The 27,594-nt window shown below is 36.1% G+C and overlaps 1 protein-coding gene across 3 annotated transcripts in view; it reads left to right on the forward strand.

Moving 5' to 3' along the window:
* Window positions 1-22,583, forward strand: part of Msrb3 (methionine sulfoxide reductase B3) — a 197,678-nt gene extending 175,095 nt beyond the window's left edge. For all 3 annotated transcript variants that reach the window (XM_063255081.1, XM_003476108.5, XM_063255082.1), the window contains exon 7: window positions 963-22,583. In XM_063255081.1, the coding sequence (XP_063111151.1) occupies window positions 963-1,127 (165 nt within the window). In that variant the 3' untranslated portion in view covers window positions 1,128-22,583. The remainder of the gene's footprint in view (window positions 1-962) is intronic.
* Window positions 22,584-27,594: the final 5,011 nt, after the last annotated feature.

Below are 27,594 nucleotides of genomic sequence, written 5' to 3' on the forward strand. Positions count from 1 at the left end.
TCTATCTCCTCCCTTCTGCCCCGGCCCTGATGAGAGAGGGTAGGAGACAGTTAAGTGTGACATATCCCATTGGTCATCTACTAGAAGCTACCTAACAGGGAAGCGGTTAATGTAGGGCTTTATTCAATGAGCCAACCCTTTTGGAGACACTTTCTCTGGGCTAGATTTTGCTTAAACACCATCAAAACCAACAATCCTTTTTAGTCTTTCAAAACTCTAGTCCTTTTCTGTTTCTTCAGCTTTTTGAGTAGTCAGTAGCATAGATTTTAGCTAAACAGCTTATTCCTTCTCCACATATTGTAGTTCATTTGGGTAAAGAAGCCAGCATGACACTCCACTTATTGGAAGTGAGGAAAAACAATTGTGTGGCACGAAACATTGCCATTTGTATACTTACAGCCCTGGTGACTGTGACATAAATCTGCTGAGCCTTGCTGTTGCTTCCCTGAGTTCCAAGAGTATCCAATATTTGTCTGATGTTAAGTTTTACTGCCCATGAAAGCAAACATCACCTCCGTCATGACCAGTTAAACAGTATCTTTCACAGTGGACTTCTGCATATCTGAAACCCACCTACCCAAAGCCAAAAGAAATGCCGGGATGTCAGGGGGTAGAGATTTTATTCTGTCATGTTTCTTACAAGAAGAGATCAAAGGTCAATTCAATTCATACAATTACTGCAGTCATTTTTCAGCTGGCTGAGAGACTTCACACATCAAAAAATACAGTGGCTTTAAATGATTTCTGATATGTGCAGTTCCAGTGTTTTTTTATTCCCAGCATGTGGTATGACGCCTGCCAGAAACCATCTTGCAGCTATTGACAGGTGGATTCGAAATCATCCAGGATGCTTTCCATCATTTCTGCACAGGCTAGCCATCCATTCAAACTGCTTACCGCGTGTTCTCCTCAAAGCCGGCTTTGTACATACTTCTACCTTACATGCTCTTCTTCTCTTTCAGTGCGGTGCTCATCTTGGGCACATTTTTGATGATGGACCTCGCCCATCCGGCAAAAGATACTGCATAAATTCGGCTTCCTTGTCTTTCACACCTGCAGACAGCAGCGGCGCGGAAGGAGACAACAGGGTCAGCAGCCCTGCCCAGGCAGACAAAACCGAGCTGTAGAGTCACGGAGAGTGGTGGAAACAAAGTGTACTTAAGGCACAGCTTATTAAAAATATCAAAATGTTTATCTTCATAGATATATTTTTTCAAAAACTGCAAGGAAAGTTTTGAGCTATGATGTGTTTTCTTCTGCTTAAACAGAGGCTCTGCCCATTTATGTACTTTGCTATTGACTAGATCCAGAACTGTGTGTAGCTTTTGCAAATGGAGATAGCTGTGTGAAACTGGCATTATTTTCTTTGAGCACACACCTTCTGTTGAGTTTTGTTGTTGTTTTCCCCCTTAATTAAAAAGTAGAAAGCACCCGATCTTTGGATGTAACGATTGAGATTTGCTCAGCATGGAGACCAGAGCTGGGCAGTACAGGACATTGACACAGGGCCTTACGGCATTACACAAATCTACCTTAGATAAGGACCGAGGTCTTAGGAGACTTCTCAGCTTTGTGGAAAGTTTGAGCTAAGGTTGTTTTTTTTCTGGTGAGAGGGTGTGAATGTCTAAAGTCTTTCCTTATGTTAGATTGTTGCCAGATCTGAGGGAGTGCACTGAGTGTTGTGGCAGAGAAATAAACATTACCTCACGATTAGACCCTGATTTTATTTTATTTTCCATTGAAAACATTGGAATGTAAGACAACTGTAAAATTTTGAGCTTCATTTTGTCTAAAATTCACAAAGAGCAACACGTGCCCATTGCCTTTTTATAAGACCTTCTCTTGACACCTAATACCAGCTAAAAATAGAAGGGCATTTGAGCAAATTCCTCTGCATAAAATAAAATACTGGGGACAACACACTTCATCAAGACACCAGAAGTTAGAAGAGAAAGTGGAGAAGACCGAGGATGAAGTCTTGAGTACTAAAACTCCAGTGCTGGAAAGAAAAGCTGACAGGACACTGCAAGTAACAGAGCCCAAAGCAGAGATCTTAATGGAGTTTTAGGTGACCTCTGGAAAGGCGTTGAGTATTAATACAAAAATAACCCTGCCTGTCTTCTACACTTAACACTAATGTGTGACAAAGGACAAGGGATGTAGCCTCTTTGTGCCTATTTTTTCATGTTAAACTGGGACTTACAATATTTGCAAAATGTATTGACACTCTCAGGGCAAACTTAATATATCGCTACACAATTAAGATCAGTGTTATAAACTTAAACTGATCTGGTTTTAATTGCTGCAAAGGCCAAGGCTTAGGCATTTGAAGTGGAAAGAAACAGGTTGACTTAGCTGATTGGTATGGAAACAGTTGGGCCAAGAGCCAGCACTTTTTCTTTGCAGCAGTATTGCTGGTTTTACTTTGAGAAGCTTTGTTCAGCTGCTTTATAACTTTTAGTCTGGTAGAATGGGTGTCAATATAGGCTTTTATAGGTATGAACAATGGTGATGTGATACAAACTGATACGGTTGTAGCCAGATGTGAAGGCATGGTTTGTGGCTGATCCATATTGTATTTGTAATTTTGAATGCTAATCTTGAAATTAAATTTTTTTTAAATTCTATTTTTCTAAATCCTTGATAGTTTATGAAGACTGAAATCTTTACTTGTAAAACACCAAGGAAAAATTAAGAAAGAAGAACATTTGGTAACTACAAAGTCACAATGGGAAATGAGAGTGAAAGGTGTGACAAAGCAAAATGGGAGAGTGGCCAGCCGACCTGATTCATCCCTCTTCAGACACCTCGAGGACACTCTGACATCTAATAACTCTGCACTGTTATCTGTGCTGCAGCTTTGAAATCCCAGAGGAATCCCTTCTTACTTGGATGCTCCCTCAGCTGCAGATGGTTCACCCAGATCCTAGGGTCACCTTGGAATTCACAGGCTTCATTCCCTTTAGAAATAAGGTGTCAGATTTAAGACCAGACTGGCCATCAGCATCCAGACTGTCCTAAAAGTCGGTGCCAACTTCACAGAGCTGTATACAGCACTTCTCAGCCACTCCGACTGCGCATGGTAGCTTCCCTTACGCATTGGATATAAGCCACAGTGTTGAGGTAGATGAGAGGGACAAATGAAGGGCGGCTTCTCACTTCCCAGAGGTTCTGTATCGTCATTGTTCCTGCATTGTTATAGTAGGATTTAGAAATTCCCTAAAAATTTCTTTTAAAAAAGTGAAAATCTCCCTCCCTTTCTAAACTTCAGTTGAGTTTTCAAGGCAAGCCAATTTTTTCCAGCGCCAACTTTAAGAAAAATGCAACATTCATCAAATGAAGTAGGGTATATGCATGTGGTTGAATTCTAGATTACATTTGGGTTTAAGTGGTATCAAATTTCAGTATATTTCTGTCTTATGTTAAAGAAATATATTACTAAAACATCAGTGAGCAATAATGTCAGCTGTCGAGCACTAGATTTATTTTTGCAGGATATGGAGTGCAATGAACTGATTCAATATGGTGAGGTGTATGTGATCTGTGGGAGTTATGCCATTTAACATGGGAAATGCATGGGACTTTCCCTCTGCATTCCAGCATTACTGTACCATTGGAAGACATGGAATTTTACTGTTATACAAAAATGCATCCGTATAGCCACACAGAATGGATCTGAAGAATGCAGCAGTATCTATCATAGTAAAGAGCGTTTCTATCTATTTATACTTTTCACTTCTTAGATACATTTAAATTCTTAATGAAAACAATATAGCGGTTTAAAAGCCTCTCCATGTTAATTGTGTTTAAAATGTCTTGCTTTCAATATGAAAAATGATGAAAATGATTATCACTTAATTCAAAGTCAAATGTTATTCTTGACTTAGACAGCTTTGTAATAATTTTTCTCCAGAGTTGAATACTTTTGAAAAGTGACAGGAAAATTTCATTAAGAATTCTTTTCTTATGTTTGTTGAATACAAAAATTATATAATAAAATTTCTTTATAAATTTTCTTTCTCTTTGATTCCTAAGGACTCCTATTTTTTCTGACACAGTTGCATGGATTATCAGAATGCTCTGTTTATCTCTTTACCAAGCTGCTGGGTGTGTTTGTATAGAGACAAACCTTTTCTCTCAGGTAGCCTTTGGAAGTTGGGGCTCTGACAATAAGGTTAAGTTTTACTCTCTATGACCCAGGCCATAGGAAAAGGCTCTAGGGGCCTACAGGGGTGGGGGAAATGGAAACATTTGTAGAATCACTCAACTTCACCTCACCTCAGCAAAATCTTCAACAGCTTGTGTATGTTATTGTGCTTAAAATTTGGTCCTTGGGGAGTTTTATCATGATCACTCTGTGGGTAAAAACGTAAGAACGATACCATGCTGGTGCTTAGCTTTTGTTAAAAAGTCTGACAGGAAACTTAAGAGTTTCCTGTGCAGAGTTTCCCTCTGCTCTCAGGTTAATATTCATCTTAAAAGTCATCTCTGCAGATGGGTTTTGATATATTAATGTTGGACTGTTTGGTGTTTTATTTGTTTTTTTTTTGTTGTTGTTGTTGTTGATTTGTTAATTTGGGGAAGAAGTAGGGTGGTGAGACATTTTGGTTTTCAACCGTTTCTTTTTAAGTCATATTCCTGAGACCCCAGTCCTCAGGCTGCAGCTTCAGCACCAGCTAGAGACTTGCTAGAAATACAGATAAAAATAGGCCTCATCCTGGCCTTAAAAATTTGGGGCTGCTGCCTTAATAGTGTATGTTTTAAAAAGCTAGTTGTGTGATTCTTGTGTTGGTTCAGTTGGTTCACTACCATCTCCAAACTCCCAGTAAAAAGACTTTAGTTAGCATTATTATCTGACTTTCAAAAATGGTCTGTTTTATCATTGTGAGTTCTTCTGTAGAGACGGATCAGAAAGATTTCACAAAGCTTCATGTCTTTCACCTGTTTCTATTTTTCCTTGTCCATTTACCTTGTTCTGGAAGATTCACTTGATCTCACTAAATAACGTCATGTTAATTTCTATTTGTGTTCTGGGCTGAACAGAAGCTCTGCCAGTGGACCCTAACTGGGCCTTTCTAGAACCTCAAGAGGTGCATGGTAGGGCTCTGGCCAGTAAATCCTAGAACAGATCTCAGTTTATAAATTTATATACAATCTTCCCCATCTTTTCCTTGTTCCTCTACCTTTCATCAGCATCATTGTGGTTTATTTATGTTATTTGTTTTTACAATGCGGAGGAGCAAACCCAGGGTTTCAAGTGTTCTACCACTGAGCCACACCTCAGCCAATAGTCTTGGTATTTTTTACCATGCAAGAGATTTCTGCAAAGGTGCCACATGCTAGAATCTCAGCTTTTTTTGTTTGTTTGTTTTTCAGAAAAGTACTATTACTGTCCATATCTTAACAACAAGATGACAGGTAGAAGATTCTAGCATACAAAAAAAAAACAAAGTTGAATTTAAAAACAGTTTGTGGGATAAGCTCACAAATACCCAGCTCTAACATCTAGTCAGTGTTCTTTAAGCTCCAGGTATCTAATGAAAATTCTACCATTTTGATGTGGAGCCTCAAAAAATTCCCCATGCTATTGAAGAAGATTCTGGCAAGAGCTCTTCCTGTCCAGTTGCTCTCAGAAACTAGTCTTGTCCTAGGCCAATGTTGAAAAGTATTGGCCTGGAGCTAACTGTAGGCTCTATATCACAAGAGCCATGCTAATCTTCTCTGTATTGTTCCAATTTAGTATGCGTGCAAAGTGAGTACTGAGCTCCAAACTAGGCTGTTCAAAGCATCACCCTCCACTCACACCTGCGTGGCTAACACATGAGCACGGAGCATTCATGAAATCTCATGGAAGGCCAGAGAGACCTGGGATTTGGGAGCCAATTTAGCTCACGAGATTTTCCCCAGTTTTTAGTTTGATTACAGACCATGTTAACTTCTAAGGTTATGGAGACCAGAGAGGCTTATTCCTATCTTAAGGTATTCAAATCCCCTGCATTCAATTTTTTGCCCTACTACTCGTAACAAACACAACTGAACCCTTGTTAGCATCCAGGCTGGTTTGGACTTGACAGATCTTCTGGAACAAGCAGAAGGAAAAGCTAATTAGCAATCATTAACTGCTTATGGTAGAAGTACAGAAGTGTAAATAGCCAAATGCAAAGAAGAGAGGTTTTAAATATTGGGCAGCCCAGAAAAGAGGATTTGCCTGGCCACAAATCTCTGTTCACAAGATTTTCAATTCCACTATGGACTTCTCACTTTAATGATATATATTAAATAATCTCTTCAAGTCTGTTACTTGCACTATTCTTTCCAATGTGAGGTAGGTGGTCTTATGTCTGTTTTAAAGATGATGGTACTATCCTCAAATCATTTATGATGTACATCACTAATAAGGCATAGTGAGGCTCAAATTGAAATCCAACTTCACGTGATCTCAGAGGCTGTGCTCCCAACTCCACACTAAACTATCTTTATGCAGAGTGCTAGCTACTTGTAGTATTCAGTTATGAGTGGACTTTAACCCAGAGATAAAAGGTTTTATAATTTAATTATTTCAAGTTAATTGCAATTTGTCCCTCCAAAATATATTTTGCAGTGTGATGATTTTATTTTAGAGAGAGCTAAGTAAGTTTTGTGTGCCCTGCAGTTTTTATACTTTGGTGACAGAGTTTCATTCTTTTCCTTGGGAACTTAAATACTTTTTAAAAATTCTTATTGCCAAGGTGAAAAGATAAACCATATTCTGGCTTTATGGTGGGAAAAGGATGCATATAAGTAATACTAAACATGCATTTGACCCAAACATCCAGTTTCTGGCAAAGTTGATCCAGTTAATCTTTTCTTGCCTAGAAAGACAGAACCTGTGTGGTGGGGCTGGGGATTAGCATGTCCTTACTGATGCCCCTAAGTCAGTGAGATTCTGCAGTGGGAAAGTGAAGGAAGGGGACAGATTCATGGGGGCTCAGCCCAAACCTAGAGCATGTCTGTGGGGCATATGATGGACCTATCCCGGAACTGGTGGAATAAAGAGGTTCATTTCTGTTTGATTACAACTCATGACAGATTGATAACTGCAAAGGCATTCATACTTGGGGGTTGCCCCCCTTCCCTTTAACACTACAGCTTGTGAGGCTAGTCTGCATCTGGTGTTTGTTAGATGACTGTGTTGCATCATCTTCCTGATTGCTGGAGAACATCTCCCAGCATTCCAGCGACTGGAGAGAAGACTATGGGGCACAAAATGGCCTCATCCGGTTTACATCTTCGTTACTGTGCTTCTCACATACCTGCTTACATCTGGAAAAAATCTTCAGGTAAACCTCTTGGGCTCTTTCTCTAAAGAGTAACTGTAATTATTAGGGCTATACCCAAATTCAGCTTAGAATAGGTATGCGGTTGAACTTCAGCCAAAATCTTGTGCCTGACTAAAAGAGATTTTCTTTCTTTCTTTCTTTTTTTAACATCAGTTTCATGGGAGGGCCTTTCCCCACACATGGCCATTGGGGTTCCTGAATATCTTTCCCGGTTTTGTAATACATTAAGGTAAAAGACACAGAGACTTCCCGACGAAATGGAGATTTTTTCAAATCTTCACCTGTTTCTTTTCCTCAGTACTGTCCCAAAGTTTTAATATAGGTTGTAGAACATTCCAGATTTTACAGATGCCAAGCCTTTTCTCTACTAAGCACTATCACCCCCTTACATGACTAATCATATCAAAAAAAGAAAAGCAAAAGCCAAAAGCCCTACGAATAAAGCCACCTGTGGTCTCTACACTATTTTCTGCTTAGGCTCGTTGTATGGTTGGGACTCATCTGTTCAGCACACCTCCATTAAATTACCAGTGTCCCAGGCACTGCTAGACACAGGAAACCCAAAACTCAGACTCAGTGCTCACAGTTAGTTGGATAAGCAAATACGTAGCTAACCACACACAATGTTGGCATGTTGCCTAGGATTATACAAAAATGTAAATGAGGTGGACTGAGACGTGGAAAGAGAATAAATGATCCTCCTAAAAAGGAATATAGCAGGACGAGTGGCAGTCAAAGATTTCATATAGAGATAAAAGAGAAGTAGAGTTTTGAAAAATACATAGTTTTTCATGTGGAAGAAAGAACAAAGTGGTCTAGGAAGACACTTGGGGTCTTTAGGTATCTTAAATTGACTTTTGGTTATTTTGAAAAGTTTTCTAAAATCACACTATAAAATGCTATCTCATTCGCATTTACTTTTATATTTATATTTATGTGTATGTGAGAGAGAGAGAGAGAGAGAGAGAGAGAGACAAAGAGAGAAAGAGGAAGAGGAGGACCTTAGAGCCTTCAGCAGTCATTTTCTCTCTGCCCGAGGGCAGACCATCCTCAGTTGATCTCTATTCTGCAACATTTGCCAAACAGGCTTCTTGTCTCAAGGCTCTCTCTCTTCCTCCAGGTACTGCAGGACAGCCAGTAATGGTCATCTAGCCACATCCCCTGTAGGCTGTGGTAAAAACCCACCATACCCAAGCTTACGAACAGCCTTCAAAAGCAGGTCAATAACAACCTGCCCTTTGCAGCCTTTGCCAGATGTGAGATGACAACTCATTGTGGTTTTAATTTTCATTTCCCTACTGATTAGTGATGTTGAGAGCATTTTGTCATAGATCTGTTGGCTATTTGTATGTCTTCTTTTGAGAAATGTCTTCAAATTCTGCCCATTTTTATTTTAAAGAGAATAAAAAAACCAGAGCAGAACAAAGCAAATTAGAACAGAACAATGCAAGCAACACAGGACTTCAAAACAGGACAACAGGAAATCAACAGTGGCTACTGTAAGATCTCTTGTTTTCTTTGAAGTAGTTGTCCATACCTTCACACAATAAAATCAACCAGAGCAAAATAGTATACAATGAATCAAACAAAAGAATGAAAGCATTATGGGGATTCAAAACAAATCAATACAAGATCAACAATGGCTACCATAATATTTCTTGTTTTCTTCAAAATAGCTGTCCATACCTTCACACATACTGAAATCAAATAATAGAAAACAGACTAAAACTGATCAAAACAAAAGAATGAAAGTATTACAGGACTTCAAAACAAGATAATAAGAAACCAACAATGGTTACCATAATACATCCTGTTATCTTCAAAATAGCTGCCCATACCATCAGACATAGTAAAATCTAACAAAATAAGACAGAACAAACCAAAAAATTGTGCAAATGATACAAGAGTTCAAGATGAGACAATAAGAAATTAACAGTGGTTATCATCTTCCCCTGCTAGCTATTTCCTCCTCTATCACTTTCATAATATCTATTATGCTTTTTGAATCCCACTAATTCCTTCTGTTTTTTATGCTAGGGTTGGCCCACATGAGTTCAAGCTGTTTCTCCCATGAACATGATTGCCAGTTGCACCCATGTACCTACAAGAGCCTTGAGATTACCCTACTTTATAGCTGGGTAGCTTTCCATTGTATGAAAATACCATTACCTTTCTTATCCATTCTGTAATTGATAGACAAGTTACCTTTGCTTTTTTCTGGTCTCCTGTCATGAAGAACAATTGTTTTCTCTCCTTTCAATTTTACTCTATAAATTTCCTTTCAAGTTAAATGTGTTTCTTGTATGCAGTACATTGATGGATCTTGTTTCTTTATCCATTCTCCCTGTGTTCTTTTTATTGCTGAATTGAGTCCAGATACATTAATGGTAACAGCCAGAATACACTGGTCTGTCTCTGTCCTGCCATCCTCCTGCTGTTGGCCCTCCACTTTTCCTTTTCATTCGGTTGCCTGTCCTGTTTGGTGATCTAATTCTGCTGCTGTTCCTGGAACCATGGTCATCTTTATCTCTCTCTAAAATATCCTTCAGCACTCTGTAGGGTTGGTTTGGTGGTCATGAATTCCTTCAGTTGTTCTTTGTCAAGGAAATACCTTATTTTTCCATCAGTTTGGAAAGATAGTTTTTCATGGTACATCAATCTGGGTTGGAAGTTGTTCTCTTTCAGGATTTGAAACACTTTACTTCAAATTCTTCTTGACTTGATGGTTTATGTTGACAATTCTTCTGTGATTCTGATTGGTTTTCCTTTATAGGTGATCCATTTCTTTCCTCTAACAGCTTTTAGTATTTTGTTTTTGTGCTGAATTCCTGGGATCTTAATTATTGTATGTGTGGGTGTAGATTTTCTTTGGTTTTGGCTAGTTGGAGTTCTATATGCTTTGCTTATGTGCATGCCAGATCCTTTTTCCATGTTTGGAAAGTCTTCTTCTATTACTACTGTAAATATCCTTTTTTTTTTTTTCATTTTTGTGGATCCCTGTTTCTTCACTGTTACCTACCACTCTGAAATCATTTCTCTTTGCATCGTCTTTCAATAGTTGAATTGTTATTTCCTGGTTCCTTGTTATTTTTAGGAGATCTTTCTTTTTGTGATCACTAGCTACAATTCTGTCTTCAAGATCTGAAAGTCTATCTTTCAAGCAGTTTTGCCAGCTTTCCATTGACTTTTTAATTTTCTGAATGTCTCTTGAATCTTTTTACGCATTGTAATTCCTTCCTCTATTGTTCATTTAAGGTTTCCATCATTTTCCTATGCTCCTCTTTTTTTAAAAAACTGTGTATTCTTTAGATACGCTCAGCAATTTTTTCATGTTTGTGATTTCTTCTTTTACATGAGACATTATTTTACAGTTTCATGAAGTTGTTTCTTTAGTTGCTATGTTCTCCTCTGAAGTATGTGACTTTCAGGTATGTGACTTCCATTTTCTTCTATGACTATATCCCCAGACTTGTTCGGTGCTGGTTGGAAGTCTCAGATTGCCCCTCTTTAGGGGCATGGGAATGGGACAGGCACCTGGGTCTCTCTGAACCCAGGTTCACAGGCAGGTAGCAGGGTATGAGGCAGACTTCTCCAGACATGTGCAGCTACACTGGGGCTTCCCTGAAGACCAGGGATGTGTGATGGTGGGGCTGCTTCTCTCAGCCTGCGTATTTATAGCAGGACTCCCACAATGGTGGCAGGCACGCAGTAGTGTGTTTTTCTGATTTTCCCAGTGGGTGCTCACTGCCCAAAAGAAGCAAGGGTCTCCAATGGTAGCCTGCAGGTGCATGGGGCTTACCTGACTGCATGTCCCTGCCCATGCTGGCTGCACATATGAAGTAAGCCAGTTAGCAGAAGCAGATCTGGCTGGTCACCCTGGCTGAGCTGCCTCCAATTTTTAAATTGTATTGTTTCATTTCATACCATTGTTTGAGTTCCTTATATATTTGGGATATTAGCCTCTTATCAGGATTAATCATTTATTAGACATGCAAATTTTCTTTTGTTCTTCACTCTGTTAATTATTCCCTTTATACATAATCTTTTTATCTTGATGTAATCCCATTTGCCTATTATTTTGCTTTTGTTGCCTGTGCTTTTGGTGTCATATTTTTAAAAATCATTTTCTGGGCCAGTATAGTATAGTTTTTCTCCTGTTTTGTTCCAAAGGTTTTACAACTCAGTTCTCTGTTTGAGCCTTTAATTTACTGAGTTATTTTTTGTAAATGGCATCATATTAGAGTCCAATTTCTTTCTGCTGCATATGAATATATTGCTTTCCCATGACCATTTGTTTGCAGGACACGTTATCCTTTTCCATATATATATATGATATATATATGTCATATGTATGAAACCTTTTATTTCTTTCTCTTGTCTAATTACTTTGTCAAATATTTGTAATTCTACGTGTGAAAAGAAATGTTGAGAGTGAGTATCCCTGTTTTAGAATAGGATTTCAGCTTTTCACTGTTGAGTATAGTGTTAACTGTGGGTTTATCACATATAACATTTATTCTGTTGAGATATATTCCATCTATACCTAATTTCTTGAACATTTTTATTATACATAGTTATTAACTATTGTCAAATGCAATTTTTACACCTAATTGGATGATATATGTAGTCCTTCATTCTGTGAAGGTGATGTTAACTCATCCTTTTTGCATATATAAAAATGTTTGTGTTCTACACTTGATCTTAGCTAAAAGGCTGAGAAATGATTAGTATTTCAGGATAAATATTTACTTACACATAGTGAATACTCCATTCAGTATATAACTAAATTTGATTGAATAGCATTTTGTTGAAGATTTTCCCATCTATGTTTTTGAAAATAAATTGACCTGTATTATTCTTTTTTGCGATAACTTCATTTGACTTTGGCATCATGGTACAAGAGAAAAGAGGTTAGAAGTTCTTCCTCAGCTTCAGTTTTTGGGCAGAGTTTGTGAAAGGTTAGCATTCATTCTTTAAATGTTTGGTAAAAGGGGCTGGGGATTTAGCTCAGTGGCATAAGCACCTGCCTTGCAAGCAGGCAGTCGAGAATCCCTGGTACCGATAAAAAGGAAAAAGACAAAAAAAAAAAAAAAATGTTTGGTAAAAGTCACCAGGACCTGCATTTTTCTTTGATGGAAGGACATTTTTTGTTGTTGCTGAATTTATTCTTTACTAGTATGTTCAATTTTTCTTATTTCTTCATGATTCTGTCTTGTAGTTTGTATATGTATAGGAATTTGTTTCTCCTACTTAATATAAGCTTTTAGAATGTAATTGTCTCATAATTCTTGTCTTTCTGTTGTATGAGTTGTAATGTCTCTTTTTACATTTCTGGTTTTAATTGAGTACACTTTTTAGTGTAATTATTTTGTACATTTTGTTTGTTTTCCAAAAAACTCAATTTTTTTTTATTTTTACAGCATGTTATTTTTTTCTATTTTGTTTATTTTACTCTGATATTTTTTTTCTTCTGCTAACATTGCGCTTAGTTTTTCTTTTTTTTCCAGTATCAAAATATAATAAATGTTTTTTTCTTTTTGATGTGTTTATGGTCATTAGCTTTTCTCTTAGAACTGATTTAGCTACCTTCTATAAATTTTTAGTGTGTTTTAATTTTCAGTTGTTTCAAGTTGTTGTCCAATTTCAAATTTCTCTTTAACTTCATCTTTCACCGATTGGTTGTTTAGGCCTGTGTTCAATTTTCTAATACTTACACATTTTCCCAGATTTCTCCTTACTGATTTCTAGGTCCATACCATTGCAGTTGGAAATACTTTATATGATTTAAATCTTCTTAAATTTGCTAGGATTTGTCTTTTAGCCTGTGCATGATCTGTGTGTGCTTAAGAAGGCCTTTTTTCTTTTTTTTTTTTTTTTCTTTTTTCTTTTTTGCACTGAAAATAGAATCCCTGACCTCATGCTTGCCAGACAGGTGCTGTGCCACTGAGTTATACTCTTGGCCAGCACGTGTATTTTGTCACTGTTGGATAAAATGTTTTGTAAATGTTTGTTGGGCTTATTTCATATTAAGTGTTATTCATGTCAAACTTTTCTTCATTAGTATCTCATCTGAATGATCTATCATTGAAATTAGGATAATGAATCCCCCTACTATTACAGTATTACAATTTATCTTTCCATTCAAATCCTTTAACAGTTACTTCATATACTTAGATATGCTGATATTGGGTGCATATATGTTTATAATTAGTATATGTTCTTGATTTATTGACCCTTTATCATTATATAATGTCATTTTTTTTATCTTTTCACTTGAGTTATATTTACTTTGATATTTGTATAGCTAAGTCTGTTCTCTCTTGGTTTCCATTTACATGGGATATTTTTTGATATCATTACTTTCATTTTAATTATGAAGTGAGTTTTTTTATAAATACCATAGTACCATAGAGGTAGGTCCTTTATTTTTTTTTTTTTATCCATTCAGTCACTATGACTTTAGATTGGAGGATTTAATTCATTTACATTCAAACTAATTATTGAGTAGAAAGGACTTAACCACTGTCATTTTGTCCATTGTTTTCTATTGGTTCTGCAGATTCTTTTTTTCTGTCTTCCTTATCTTGCTGCCTTCCTTTGTAGTTGTGGTGGCATGCTTTGAATTCTATTTTTATTTATTCAGACTACCATAGGTTTTTGCCTTGTAGTTATAATGGGGTGCATTAGGTAGTTTTCTGACACAAAATACCTGACTCCCATTACTTAGGAAATGATTTATTTGGCTCATGATTTCAGAGGATTCAGTCCATGGTAAGCTGACCGCAAAGCAGAAATATCATGGCAGAAGTTACTATCAGAGGAATGCTGCTTACCTCATAGTGGCTAGGAAACAGATCAGGGGAATAGCAGAAGAGAAGTATCCAAGGACTAGATAGAGTACTTACAGTTACACCTCCAATGACCCACATAGACACACCCAGAGGCATGCTTTAATAATTTCTTAGTTTGCTCTCAGGCCAATTAAGCTAATAGCAGCTTAACTGTTACATTCTATCTACTCCCTGATATGCAAATACATCTTCTTAAACCATACTTATCCCCAAATAAAGACAAAAAATCATACTCCTACCTAACATGATAAAACTATCTTGTGTCTAACCAAAAAACACAATTGATTTATGAAGTTTGAACAGTTATAGCATTGCTCAAAAGTCCAGGTCAAAGTCTTCTCTAAGACTAAAGACAAACTTTTAGCTGTGAACCCCTGTAACAATTGAAAGGCAGGTTACACGATCCCAATGTACAATGGTATAAAGCAGTGGTAACATCATGATAAAATGGGAGTCCTGGAAGATTTGAGTGACCCACTCCTATAGCTTTGCTGGTTATAACACACATGACCACCATCTCTGTCTGGCTGTGTTCATTTCCTGTGACTTTCCTTGGCAGACATTCTATGTTCCTGGTATACTTGACTTCCTGGAGTCTCCGCTACACTTTCAGCTTCATTCCTACAGATACATGCACCAATATCACAGCAGTACATAGCTTGAACTCCCAGGCCTTCCTTTTAAATCTGTAGTAAAAGCCTCCATGATCCCATGACTCTTATATTCATCATACCTGAACAACCAGCATCACATAGATAACACCAAGGTCTGATGCCAGAGCAACCATTAGCCAGCCCTCTTAAACCCTGGCTTCAATGGCCTTTGGCTGCCTGGAAGTAAATACTGGGAATCACTTCCTTAGATATCCTTGCTATAGAAGCATCTTTCTTTTTAAAGGAAATATTTGTATCTTACAACCTTAAGCCTGCAGTGGGTAGTGTCTTGCTGTATTTCTGAGAATCTTCTCTCCTTTCTTAATAACTGATTTCTGTTTGATGTTTCTACTCTTTTTAGAACTATACCTCCTTTGGCCCCAGTTTCACACATGGTTCTTTTGGGGCTCAAACATAAGTTTTTGAAATCTTTCTGCTTTATTTTAATCAGCATTCTGGTCTTCTAAGCTCTAGGCAAAACTAGCCATTAGGCTTTGTATACAGCATTCAAAGACCTTTCTAACCTACATCTCCAAACCTTGCCAAATTCCTCCTCATGGCTTCTGAACCACATAGTTATGATCATTGAACTTTTCTTATATTAGTCAGTTTTCCCATTGTTGGTAAAAATACCTGACATCTACAACTTAAAGAGGAGAGATTTATTTGATTCAATATTTCAGAGGGTTCAGACCATATATGTCTTGCTATAAAGCAGAAACATCATGATGGAAGGTCTAGGTAGGAAAAGCTGTTGACCTCATAGAGGTTGGTATTCAGATCACAAGAATAGCATGAAAGTGGAAGGGTCCAAATACCAGGCTACTCAAGGTCATTCCTCCATGACGCACCTATATATGCTTCAAAATGTGCATTTCTAATCTCCTAAATATCTGTCAATCAAGTTGACCATCCAGCTTGACTGTCACATTAAACTTACAAAGGACATTTTAAAACATTTTATTTCAAGTTGATAACAACTTTGAATATATTATTGTTTTGCTTTTCTTCCCTCATTTGCTCATCCCATGATTTTGATACCAGAATTTATATCATTTTGTAATTTGCATTCCTTGACAATTTTTGCAGCAACAGTTGCTATTAACATTTCTTTTATCCTTTTTAAAGACAAAATTGCTTTACATACCACTACTAAATTCCTAAATTTTTTATGAATATTTATTACTTGTACCATTGAGTTTTGTGCTTTTGTTGTATTCATGTTATTAATTAGCGGCATTTTGCTTTTGTTTAAATAAATTCCTTTAGCAAATCCTGTAAGACAGGCTTGTGAACTGGAGGAAAACTGTCTCATAGAGAACAGAGTAAGACAAACAGGAACACATCTCAAAGAAATACAATGCAGAGCGATTCCAGTGATAAGACAGAAATGGAGATCCCCAGACTTCATTATTCTTTATGGATAATTCAACTAGCAACTAATCACAGATAAGAACACTTTTTGTAAAAACATCTAACATTAGTAATAAGCCTGAGTCAACTATGTGGCCCATAGAACAGAGTAGCAATTATATGGAAAAAGTAAGAGAAGCCGTCTCACTTTGACTGTGTTACCCCTTCCTCAGAGTCAGTACAGTGTTACACCGTCGTCTAGAGTTTCTGCTGAAGGAAATGAGAACTGGAGGTGCATATCCAGCTCCTACAGTGTGCCCAGACTCTTCTCAGTAAGCCCATTTGCTTCTCATCTCAAAGAGAGCACAGGGGAAATGGTGTGCTGAGACCCCCTGATGTCAGGTAGAAAGCAAAAGCAAAGATCTAATATTAACACACACACACACACACACACACACACACACACACACACACACAGGGGGGGCAGTTTGAGACCTACACAGGGGCACCACTTGTGGAAGGAGATGACCTCCACAATTTAAATTATCTGGCTTCCTGGTGGATTTTAAGATAGCGAGAATGAATCCTTTTTATTAATCTTATATGTCCAACTATGCAACCACTTTGGAAAATAATTTTTCCCTTTCTAGAAAAAGTTCTCCTATCTTTTTCTGTCCCTGGCTATGGAATCTTTGTGGTAAAATTGCTCTAGAATGTGCCTTCCCTTCCCTACTCTGGAGTTGAAGGATGAGTGGATAATGTCACTAAATGTAGTGGGTCATGAAGGGAATTTGATAGTCTTTGCTTTTCCTTATGTAGATATATGTATATTAAAACTTATAAAGTAATATCTAGAAATAAACTAATATATATTTAAGTCTTGAAGGTGGACATTAATTCATGAATCAATTTAAAAATTAGACGAATCATGGAAGCAGCCTATTGCCCATCAACAGATAAATGTATAAAGAAACTTGCATTCATATACAAGGAAATATTACTTTGTCATAAAGAAAGATAAATGAGTCATTTGTAGGAAAACAGATGCAGCTTGAGACTGCAGTGTTAAATGGAATAAGTCAGACACACAAGCTTAAATATTACATGGTTTCTATTACATAAGAAATTAAAATATAAATGAAGTGCAAAGTAAAGGAAGCTAATAGGAAATAGGTAAGTCTCGTTTCCCAAATGAGAAAGAGATCCATAGAAGGAAGGAGGTGTGAGGAGAGGAAGGAAAAGAAATGAAAAAAGAATTAAAATGTGTAATGTATATGCACTGAGTCTTCACAAAGAACATAGTAACCATGTACTGCAAAGTATATTAATTTAAAAAATAAAAAAAATTGTAGCAATATCCACACCTTCACATTTTATCTACGTGTGTGCTATGCTTTTCTCAGTTTTCCTGCTCCAATAGTTAACTGAACAGCTCATCACTTTACTTTTAAAAAATAGTAAGTAGTTGTATAATGTACGTAAGTGATCATCAAAGATGTATCAGGTAACTTTTCTTAATTTTGTGCTTTAAATGGTATCATGCTGTGTACTGTCATCTGTGACTTACTATTTTTATTCAACATTTTCTGATTCATTCATCTTGTTTATGACAATACTTCATTTTATAATTGTATACTATATTTCTTTGTGTGTTATATCACAATTTTTAATAGATGTTTCTGCAAATAGACAATTGGAATTTTTCCAGTTTTCATTATGACACTCACTGTTATATAAAGTTTTATTGTGCATGACTCCTAGTATCCAGGTTAAGATTAATGTTCTATTACTGTTTTAACGAAGTATCACAAATTTAGTGGCTTAAACAGTGAAACTTCATTTTCCTACAGTTCTGTAAGTCAGCCTCCAACATGAAATTTAGTAGGCTAAAAATGTGATCAGTTCTATACTCCTTTTGCAGATGCAAAGAGGGAATAGGAATCCATACGTATCATTGCTTTCTCCATCACCTAGAAATCATTCTTTTTGCATATAGCCCCTTCATTTTATTTTTTATTTTTATTAGTAGTACATATTTGCAGCACATATAATAACTACGGTTTTCGGGGGGATTGGTACATGTGCATAACACATCTTAATTATATTTTGCATTCCTTTACCCTTTCCACCCTACTCCCCAACCTCCTTTGTTTTAGAAAGAGCAACCCTGCATCAGATTCTTCCCGCACTGGCATCTCTCTGACCACTGCTATGAGAAAATGTTCTCAGATTTTAAGGACCCATTTGGTTATTCAGGGCTCATCCAGAAAATCCAGGAATATTTTTCCATCTCAAAATCCATCACTTTTAGTCATATCTGCAAGATCCATTCAGTTATGGAAGGGAGAATATTTATAGATCCTCGGAATTGGAACATGGACATCTTAGGATGTCTTTCATAATGTGCAAGAGTTTCTACAAGTCACATCCCTAAGAATGAAAATACTGTTTCATAGTCTATGTGCTTTTTCAATTTTGACAAGAATGACAAATAGTTATTCCAAAGAGATTAAAACAGTTTATATTTCTAGTGACAATATATAGGAATCTTTGTATCTTTTTGTCAATTATTTGTATGATTAGACATCTTTATTTTTGACAATCTGTCAGGGTTTTGTTTTTTGTTTTTGGGTTTTTTTGTTTGTTTTGCTTTTTTGTTGTTGTTTTTGTCTTTTTGAGACAGGGTCTCACTATGAGGCTCAGGTTGGCCTTGAGCTCACTTTGTAGCCCAGGCTGGTCTCAAACTTGCAGAGATTCCCTTACCTCAAAGGCATATTAAGTTTGACTTCAAGTTTCCTCATCACTAATGATACAGAGCATCATTTCCTATTGATGTTTCCTTGCACTGTGAAAAGTCCCTATCTATATTGTTTGATCTTCTTTTGGTATTAACTAACATATAAAAAGACTTCCTTGTAGATATTCTTCTTTTTGAAGGTTATATGTGTGGCAGTACATTTCTCTCAGCTTACTGCATTTTTTTTTCTTTATACTGACTTATATACTTTGCTTCTGGGGAACAGTAATTCTACATTTTAACATAGTTTGAATTTATCAATATTTTCTTCCATAATTTTCATTTTAAAAATTATACTATATTTGCAAGAACGATTAACACGTTTATTAATAGAAATTTTTGTCTTTGTCCTTACTTTTTGCCACTAAGAGTGTTGCTGTAAGTTTATCTTTTTTATGAACATCCACTTTTTATTTTATTTCTTTTCTTCTTCTTCTTCTTTTTTAACTTCTATTAGTACATGTTTGCAGTTACCCTTCATTTCTGCCTTTCCCTCACCCCAGGTTTACTTTTCTAGCATTTATTTCTTTTATAACTTTCTTATAAAGTTAATTATCATATATACAGATTAAAAACCAGACCAAGAGGTCAAATGACATATAAAAATATAGACAATAGTACTAAGTCAAGATATGCTTTCAGCTTTATTGTGGGCCCTAGATTACAATACTTTTGTTTTTCTTTCTGTGTTTTCATATTGTCTTTTTCATTATACACGTAAAGATATGTTTTTGTATAAGAGAAACCATGCAATATTTAAGCTTGTGTGTCTAAATTACTTCACTTAACATTATGGTCTCAAGATGTATCCATTTTCTCTTTTTTATCTCTTTTTTTTGTTAATAGTTTTTATTTTTATTATCATGAACTCTTGAATTTTATTCAATTATCCATGTTGAAATGATGATAATCATTTCTAGTTTTAAGGAACTTTTGGTCATTTACACTTACAGGTTTTGTAAAGTAAATTTTGGTTGGGTGTAATGAATGCCTTAGTATTTTGGCTGGGATTTTGGTATTGGGGTTCATGAGTATGATTGCTGTATAATTTTTCCTTTCTGCCCTAAGCTGGTTTTGGCATTGCAGTATATTGGTCTCATACAATTGATTAAGTAAGGCAGTTTTTCCTTACTTCTCACTGCTCCAGAAATTTTTATATTAGGCCATAATAATTTGCTTCTTCCAAGTTTGCTAGCTTTTGTATAGAATAATTATTTGTGCCTAATGTTTCTTTTTTTTAGTTTTTTTTTAATTTTGAAAGTAGTAAAATACAATAGAACAAGACAGAATAAAGCCAACTGAGATCGTGTAGTGAAATTGGTACAGAACTTTACAGCAGGTTTACAGGGATAACAGTAACAGGTATCACAGTATATTTCGTTATCTTTACAAGAGTTGTTCTTTTAATCATATATATAAATAAAATGAAACAGAACATTATAGAACTTATCAAAACAGAATATTGAATAGATCAGTATCATTAATCAGAATAAAGCAAAACAGTAATAAAAATATTTGCCTTCAAAAAGATGGTAGAAGGAAATCCGCCTTATTTGCTACGGTCAGTCACCCAAGAGATGCTCAGATTTCTGGTTCCCATTTGCTAACGGGGACAGAGGAAAGGGGGGTAGGGAAGTGGGATGTTTGACTCTAGGCCGTGCACCAGTAGGTTCACTATTGCTTACCAGGGGGGCAGGCTGGTTGCTTGGTTTCCGAGCATCCTAAGTTCCACCCATAGTGTGGATTTCAGAAGCCCTGGTGGTTCTCCCCCGGAAGGGTCGCGGTCTGCCACACCGTAGCCACTTACTATGGAGGGGAGCTGCTTGCTTGGTTTCCCAGTGTCCTAGTGCCTAACGTTTCTTTGTAGAGTATTTTTACTGATTTTATTACTTCAGTAGTTTTATTTCTTCCTATGTGCTTAAGAAAAATGTATGTTCTAATTTCTTATTCTATGATACATATTTATATCATTCAGTTCTATATCTTTATTATTTTTTTCCTGTTTGAGCTAAATAGTTGATAGCAATAGTTTGATAATATCTCCCTGTAGCTCTCTTTTTAAATTTTTGTGTATATGAGACTAATTTTTAGTGACATAAATGTAGAATAATTATGTCTAATGAACTGAACGTCATGTGTAGTGATCTTTTTTATCTTTTGCAATGGTTTTAGTTAGTATCTATTTTTGCTTGATACAATATAGATATTTGATGTCTAATTTTTCATAGATAAATATATACACACCCTTAGCTTTATTAACATATAATATTTTATGTATTATGTACAATATTTATTTATGTATACTTTATTATGAAATAATAAAGTCAAGATAATTATGTATATCATCTCACAAACTTATTGTGTGTGTACATTATATGTGCTTGAGAACATTTAAGACCTACTCTACTACTAGGTTTCAAGTATACAATATATTATTAACTATTGTCACCATGCTGTACAGTAGATCTGCAGAACTGATTCATACTAATGGAAACTTTCTGCTTTCTGAATAATACAGGCCAGTGCCCGTCTCCCACACCTCATCCTGGCAACCATGGTTTGTACTCTTTGTTTCTATGAGTTTAACTTTGTTAGAGTCTGTATTCATACATACAGTCTACATACATAGATTTTGGAATATTTGTCTTTTTGTGTCTGGCCATGTTTTACTTAGCATAATGTCTTCAATATTCATCTATGTTGTTGAAAATGACAAAATTTCCATCTTTTGTATGCCACACTTGTACATCTATTCATGTAACAAGGGACATTTGAATTGATTCTATATCTTGGCTACTGTAAATAATGCTGTAATAAACATGGAAGTGCAGGTGTATCTTTGACATATTGATTTCATTACTTTGGATATATACCGAGAAGTGAAACTGCTAAGTCATGTGGTCATCTTATTTTTAATTTTTTTCAGGAAATTCTATTGAGTGTGCAGAAGATTTTTAGTTTGACGCAATATCATTTGTCTAGTTTTACTTTTGTTGCCTGTGCTTTGAATGACATGTCCAAAAACAATCATTGTTTCAACTAATTCTATTCTTCAGTTTGCTTAATATTATTTCTTGAAGGACTGTTTTTCTCTGCACACTTTTGAAATCAATTGATTATAAATGTATAGATTTATTCCTGGACTCCTAATTCTTTCCATTGAGTTTTTAAATTAAGTTTACCAGTACGTTTTAGTTATATATAAAGATCACATTCATCACAAGGAATTTGTGCCTGTACATGGTATAACTTGATTCTTTTTTTTACCCGTTCACCTACCCTCCCTTCAACTCCTCCTCTCCTATTTATTTACAAAAGCTTTGTTTCTACTTTATCCTTTTCTCGTCTTTTTCTTTTCCCTTTCTTTTTTTTTTTTTTTTTTTTTTAAGAGACAGGGTCTCACTATATTGCCCAGGCTGGAGTGCAGTGGCTATTCACAGGCGCGATCCCACTACTGATCAGCACGGGAGTTTTGACCTGCTCCGTTTCCGACCTGGGCCGGTTCACCCCTCCTTAGGCAACCTGGTGGTCCCCCGCTCCCGGGAGGTCACCATATTGATGCCGAACTTAGTGCGGACACCCGATCGGCATAGCGCACTGCAGCCCAGAATTCCTGGACTCAAGCGATCCTCCCACCTCAGCCTCCCGAGTAGCTGGGACTACAGGCGCGCGCCACCACGCCCGGCTCTTTTCCCTTTCTTTGAACCTCCGACCCCTTTCCTGTTCCCCTCCTCCTTCCCTAGTTCCCTTCTCATTTGAATATTTTCTTCCTATTTTACATCATTTACACATTTTGATATACACATTTTGGCCCTCATTTACACTTTCAATGGATAATGCAACATTATACATGTGAGTCCAATTTATTTTACTTAAGAGTATGATCTCAAGGTGCATTCATTTATCTAGAAATATCTCGTTTATCCTTCTTTATGGCAGAGTAGTTCTCCAATATATAAAGAAAGCTCATCTTCTTTATTCATTCAACAGTTGATGGGCATTTTGACTGTTTCCAAGATTTGGCTTTTAAACACTGTGCTGCTATAAACCTGGGTGTGTATATATCACTGTGGTAAGACATTTTCAGTTCTTTCAGGAAGATATCAAGAATGGGAATAGCTGGGTCAAATGGAACCTTTAATTCTAGTTTTTTGGGAAATCTATGACTTCCCCAGTGGTTTCACCAGTCTACAATCCCTGACTTGAAATTATACTGCAAAGTTATTGTGATAAAAACAGGATGGTACTGGCAATAAAACAGGCCTGAGGATCAATGAAATAGATTAAAAGGTACAGAAACAATTCCAAACATGCTCAGACACCTTATCTTTGACAAAGGAGCTGAATATCTTTCTGGAAGAAACCTAGCTTCTTTAACAAATGGTGCTGGAAAAACTGGCTTTCTACATGTTGAAGATTAAAACTAGACTCATATCTTTTACCATGTTACAGAAACACTCTATCTGCTGGAAGAGAGAATAGATAGGACTCTTCTAAAGAGATTGGTTTAGGCAATGGCATTATGAATAAAACCCCACTCATACAGGAGCTATCACAAAGAGTCGACAACTGGGAACACACTTATTCCATTGTTCTTATGACTTTCTGAGCAGTTCTGGAAGTCCTTTGCATGTCTTTCAGTTATGCTGTTGTGTCTGCCTCAATGTCTGGCACTGATTCAAAAAGTTTACTTTTCACGGTGATTATGACTTTGGCGAACAGCTAGAAGTCTCCTGGTGCCAGACTCAGTAGTAAGGTGGGGCAAGACATAACGTAATGCTTTCATGAACCAGCCTTCCTATTGAATGGCATTTGACAGTAGCACGCATGACATTTTTTATCACGACTCATAAAGACACTCACAAAAGATGATTTCCAGAGCTACTTTAGAAAGTGCAAAAATAGTGAGATATGAGTGTTCTAAGCAAAGGGGAGGATTCTGAGGGACTGTAATGGCAATGTGGCAACAGACTTTAAATTTAAATATCCGCCACACATTTCTACCATTCCTCATCTTTCTTTTTTGTTTACCTGAAAAAAATTTATTCTCCTCAAGAAGTTTCATTTCTATTTGTTTTTTAATTATAGAATTGGCATCCAGTTTCAGCTGAGTGGTGGTGTTGGCATACAATTCTTGACAGTTACTTTTCTTAGCATTTTGATCAATATTCCTTCCTTTCTGACTATCTTAATTCTTGCTATCTTATAGTTAGCCTCTTTCCTCTCTGTGAGTGCTTTTATTATACTGTCTCTTTTTTGCTAGAATTATTCAGTTCTACAGTTTTTAAAAATTTTTGCTTAATATGCCCTGTGGTCTTTGTGTTTATGAGTTATGCTGTGTTGTGAGTACCTTTTTAATAAATTCTGGGGAAAAAAAATCAGCGTTCATCTCTTAAAATGTGATCTTTCTTCACATTATCTGTTCCTGCCTTCTTAAACCTAGTTCTGCATATATAATTCCTTCTGCTTCTACTTTCATGTTTCTTAAGTGCCCATTTGTATTTTGTATTCCTTTTCTGGTTTTGCTCCATTATGGTCATTTCTTCAGATTCATCTTCCTGTTTTCTAGTTATCTTCTTATTTGAGTTCAATATATTAGTTAACTCCTTTGTTTAGTTTTAAATGTCAGTAATTATGTATTTCACTTTTAAGATTTATTTTGATCATTTTTTCAAACATGCCTAGCAATTTTTGATGGTTGTGTTCTTAGCACCTTTTTAAAAAACTTTGGTCTTTGAAATTTTTTTATTCTTGATTATGTTTTTGATAATTTTGAAACTTGAAGATGTTGGAATCTAAATCCAAGCTCACTCTTGCTTATAAGTGGCCCTTTTCATTTTGCATTTTGTAATTTTAGATTGTGTGCCCATACTTTTTAGACCTTAATCTTTAGGAATTTTGAGACATTTTCCTCCAGAGAAGATTTGCACATGTTGGGCTGGAGTCACATGTACAGTTTCGTAACCTTGAATTAATTAAGAGTTTCATATTTATCTCTCATGTCTTGCCATGGGACCATCCATGATGAATCTCTCAACACCAGTTCATCAGGCGTTGGCACCTTTACTTTCATAACCCTAGTGCAACCAACCTAGAAACTTACTTATTGAAGTTTACTTACTGTTGTGATTTGGGGCTCAAGTTACAGCACTATTTTTCCACGGCCCCTAAGAGTGGAGGGAAGGAAACTGGAGATTTCTCTTGGTTTCTAGTAACTTCCAAATGCATTAAAATGACTTTTGTTGTTTACACAGAGTGCAATCAACTCTATCATACTACTAGAAATAAGTCTCTTTTTTATCGAACTGTTTAGCTGGTCTCCCACTCACCTTCTTTACTCCTACTCGACGTAAGAAAAATCTTACCTGATGTACCTGAAGCTTCTAGTTCTTATGTCTTTTCTTGAAGTCTGGCCTTTATTCCTATCTTCCTCTGCAGAGCCTTAGGTTTCACTTCCTCATCTCTGCTATGTCCTTAACCTTTCTTTATCTACTTTAATCTTCCTATATCAGAGTTTGTGGCTTCATATACCTTCTAGCCAAAAACGGAATTTGTGCTTTCTATTTCTTGTTATTCTGTCTTAGGATAATTTGTGCAGTGTGAGGGAGATGAAAAGTGATTTACTCTGTCATCTTTAAAACCATGCTGCAATTTAAAGGCCTCTCAAAATTGATTACTCATATAACTTTGTAGAATGATCCTAGACTCCATGAAGTTCATTTTAAGCACAGACTCTTCAACTCTGAGGTCCTGTTCAGTGAGAGGTGGTGGGCAGCTGCTCCAAGAAGAGGAGTTGTTTGGGTTAGACAAGATATTAGACATTTGGAGAGGTGATTAACATAAGGAATTTCTAATTAGCCCATGAAAAGAGAGGAGAAATCGGAACAAACATCTGTGTTTCATGAAACTTTTAAAAAAATTATTCTCTTCAACCTTTGCTACTGTTGATTTCCTTATTCCTAAAAAACCTGTAAGTAAAGACTTTCACATATACTTTGAATAGATTTTATGATATAAAAATTCCTGTCTTTAGAATCTAATGAGATATAATTGTTATGTCATCCTTGAATTCAACTTTGTCTTTTTATGTCAATCTCTTTCCTCTATGTGTAAAATATTGGACCATTGGTATTCTTTTATTTGAGTATTCCTAAGGATATTATCTTTCATGAATTATTTAAGTAATCTTTTGGATACCTGAGAAAAAAAAATAATCCTAATTTTCTTTAAACATGAAGACTACCATTAAAAAATGAAAATTTCAAAATGTTCCTGCTTTCACCTCCTTGGATCACCAGCCTAACACACGAGAAGCTAAACAAGTATCATTTGGTATTTATACAAGTATGGGAAACTTGGGCTTTCCCACTAATAAAAGTATTTTCATGGATGTGACTTTATTCAAGTTCTTAAATTTCCAAGGGAAAATTGCCAGTTATGTTTAAGGTAGGATAGGAAGAGCTTTATAGGCGAAATATTTCAAACTGGTGGTGGAAAAGAAAAGCCAACCTAATTCAAAACAACAAAAATGTCAGCTGTAAAGATGTATAACATTTTTCAGGAAGCCTATCTATCCTGAGCAAATGTTTTCATACCAAATAACAATCCATTCATAATCTCCGTTATTGAGGAGACATCCCAAGGTTGCTGGGTAGAAATATGTTAAATATGTTCTGAAATTCAATCTTCTAGAATCTCAACATTCAAGCTTATTCATAGGAAGGCAATCAAAGGCAATGCAATTTTTATAAAATATGTCTGTCTAGGTAATCTTGAATGCTGAATATTGTCACGGTTTCTCAGGAACTCTCAGCCTGGTGGAAAATCCTTCCAACTGGACTTCTTACCACCAAGAAGAAATAACAATAATAACTTAAAATTTAAAATAAACAGTGCTGGAAAAATACTATAGTCCCCACTCCAAAAGGCAGTAATAAGATGTTAGTGTTCCTTGTAATTTGACACAAGGGTTTGAAAGTGAGCATAAATAATAGTGCTGAGACCAACTGCTGGGTTATGACAGAGAAGTATGGTATAATAGGTGAGGGATGACTTCGGAAATGATGCACACAGATAACATTCACATCCTCCTGGCAAAAATCTGTAGATCTGTGAATGAACTGAAGTGGTTTAATAATGATCTCCTTAGCTGAATGTGCTGCTGTCTATTACAACATGACCTGGCAGTACTGGGTGTCTCTGGAGTTTGGAAACAGAAAAAAATTGATCCATTAAGCTAGACTTCTGGGCACATGCTCTATCTGCAAAGCTTCTCTGTCTTAGAGAGTGCCAAGAGTAAACAGAAAAAGAGAATTAGATCTGGGGTCTAATCATTTCATGAAAAAGTTGCCTGTTTATATTTTGATCTCCAAGTCTCCTGTATCAGAAGTGGGACTATATCCCAAAATATCTTTCTTTTCTCTCTTTCTTTTTTTTTCCAAATTGAATCTGTTGAAAAATGACAGTGTTGAAGAGGTTAGAGTTTCCTGTGTTTTCCTCATGCTTCTGAGTCTTTTTATTTTGATGTTAATCCTTCAAGTTATTTGATCTGCCCCAAGAAATCTAAATAACATTGATAGCAAGTCCTGTGCTCTATCTGTTATGGGCAAATGGCCTGTTTT

The sequence above is a fragment of the Cavia porcellus genome, unplaced genomic scaffold (assembly GCF_034190915.1).
Source record: "Cavia porcellus strain 051 isolate PalLab524CR breed Dunkin Hartley unplaced genomic scaffold, mCavPor4.1 scaffold_8, whole genome shotgun sequence".
Taxonomy (NCBI): Eukaryota; Metazoa; Chordata; class Mammalia; order Rodentia; family Caviidae; genus Cavia; species Cavia porcellus.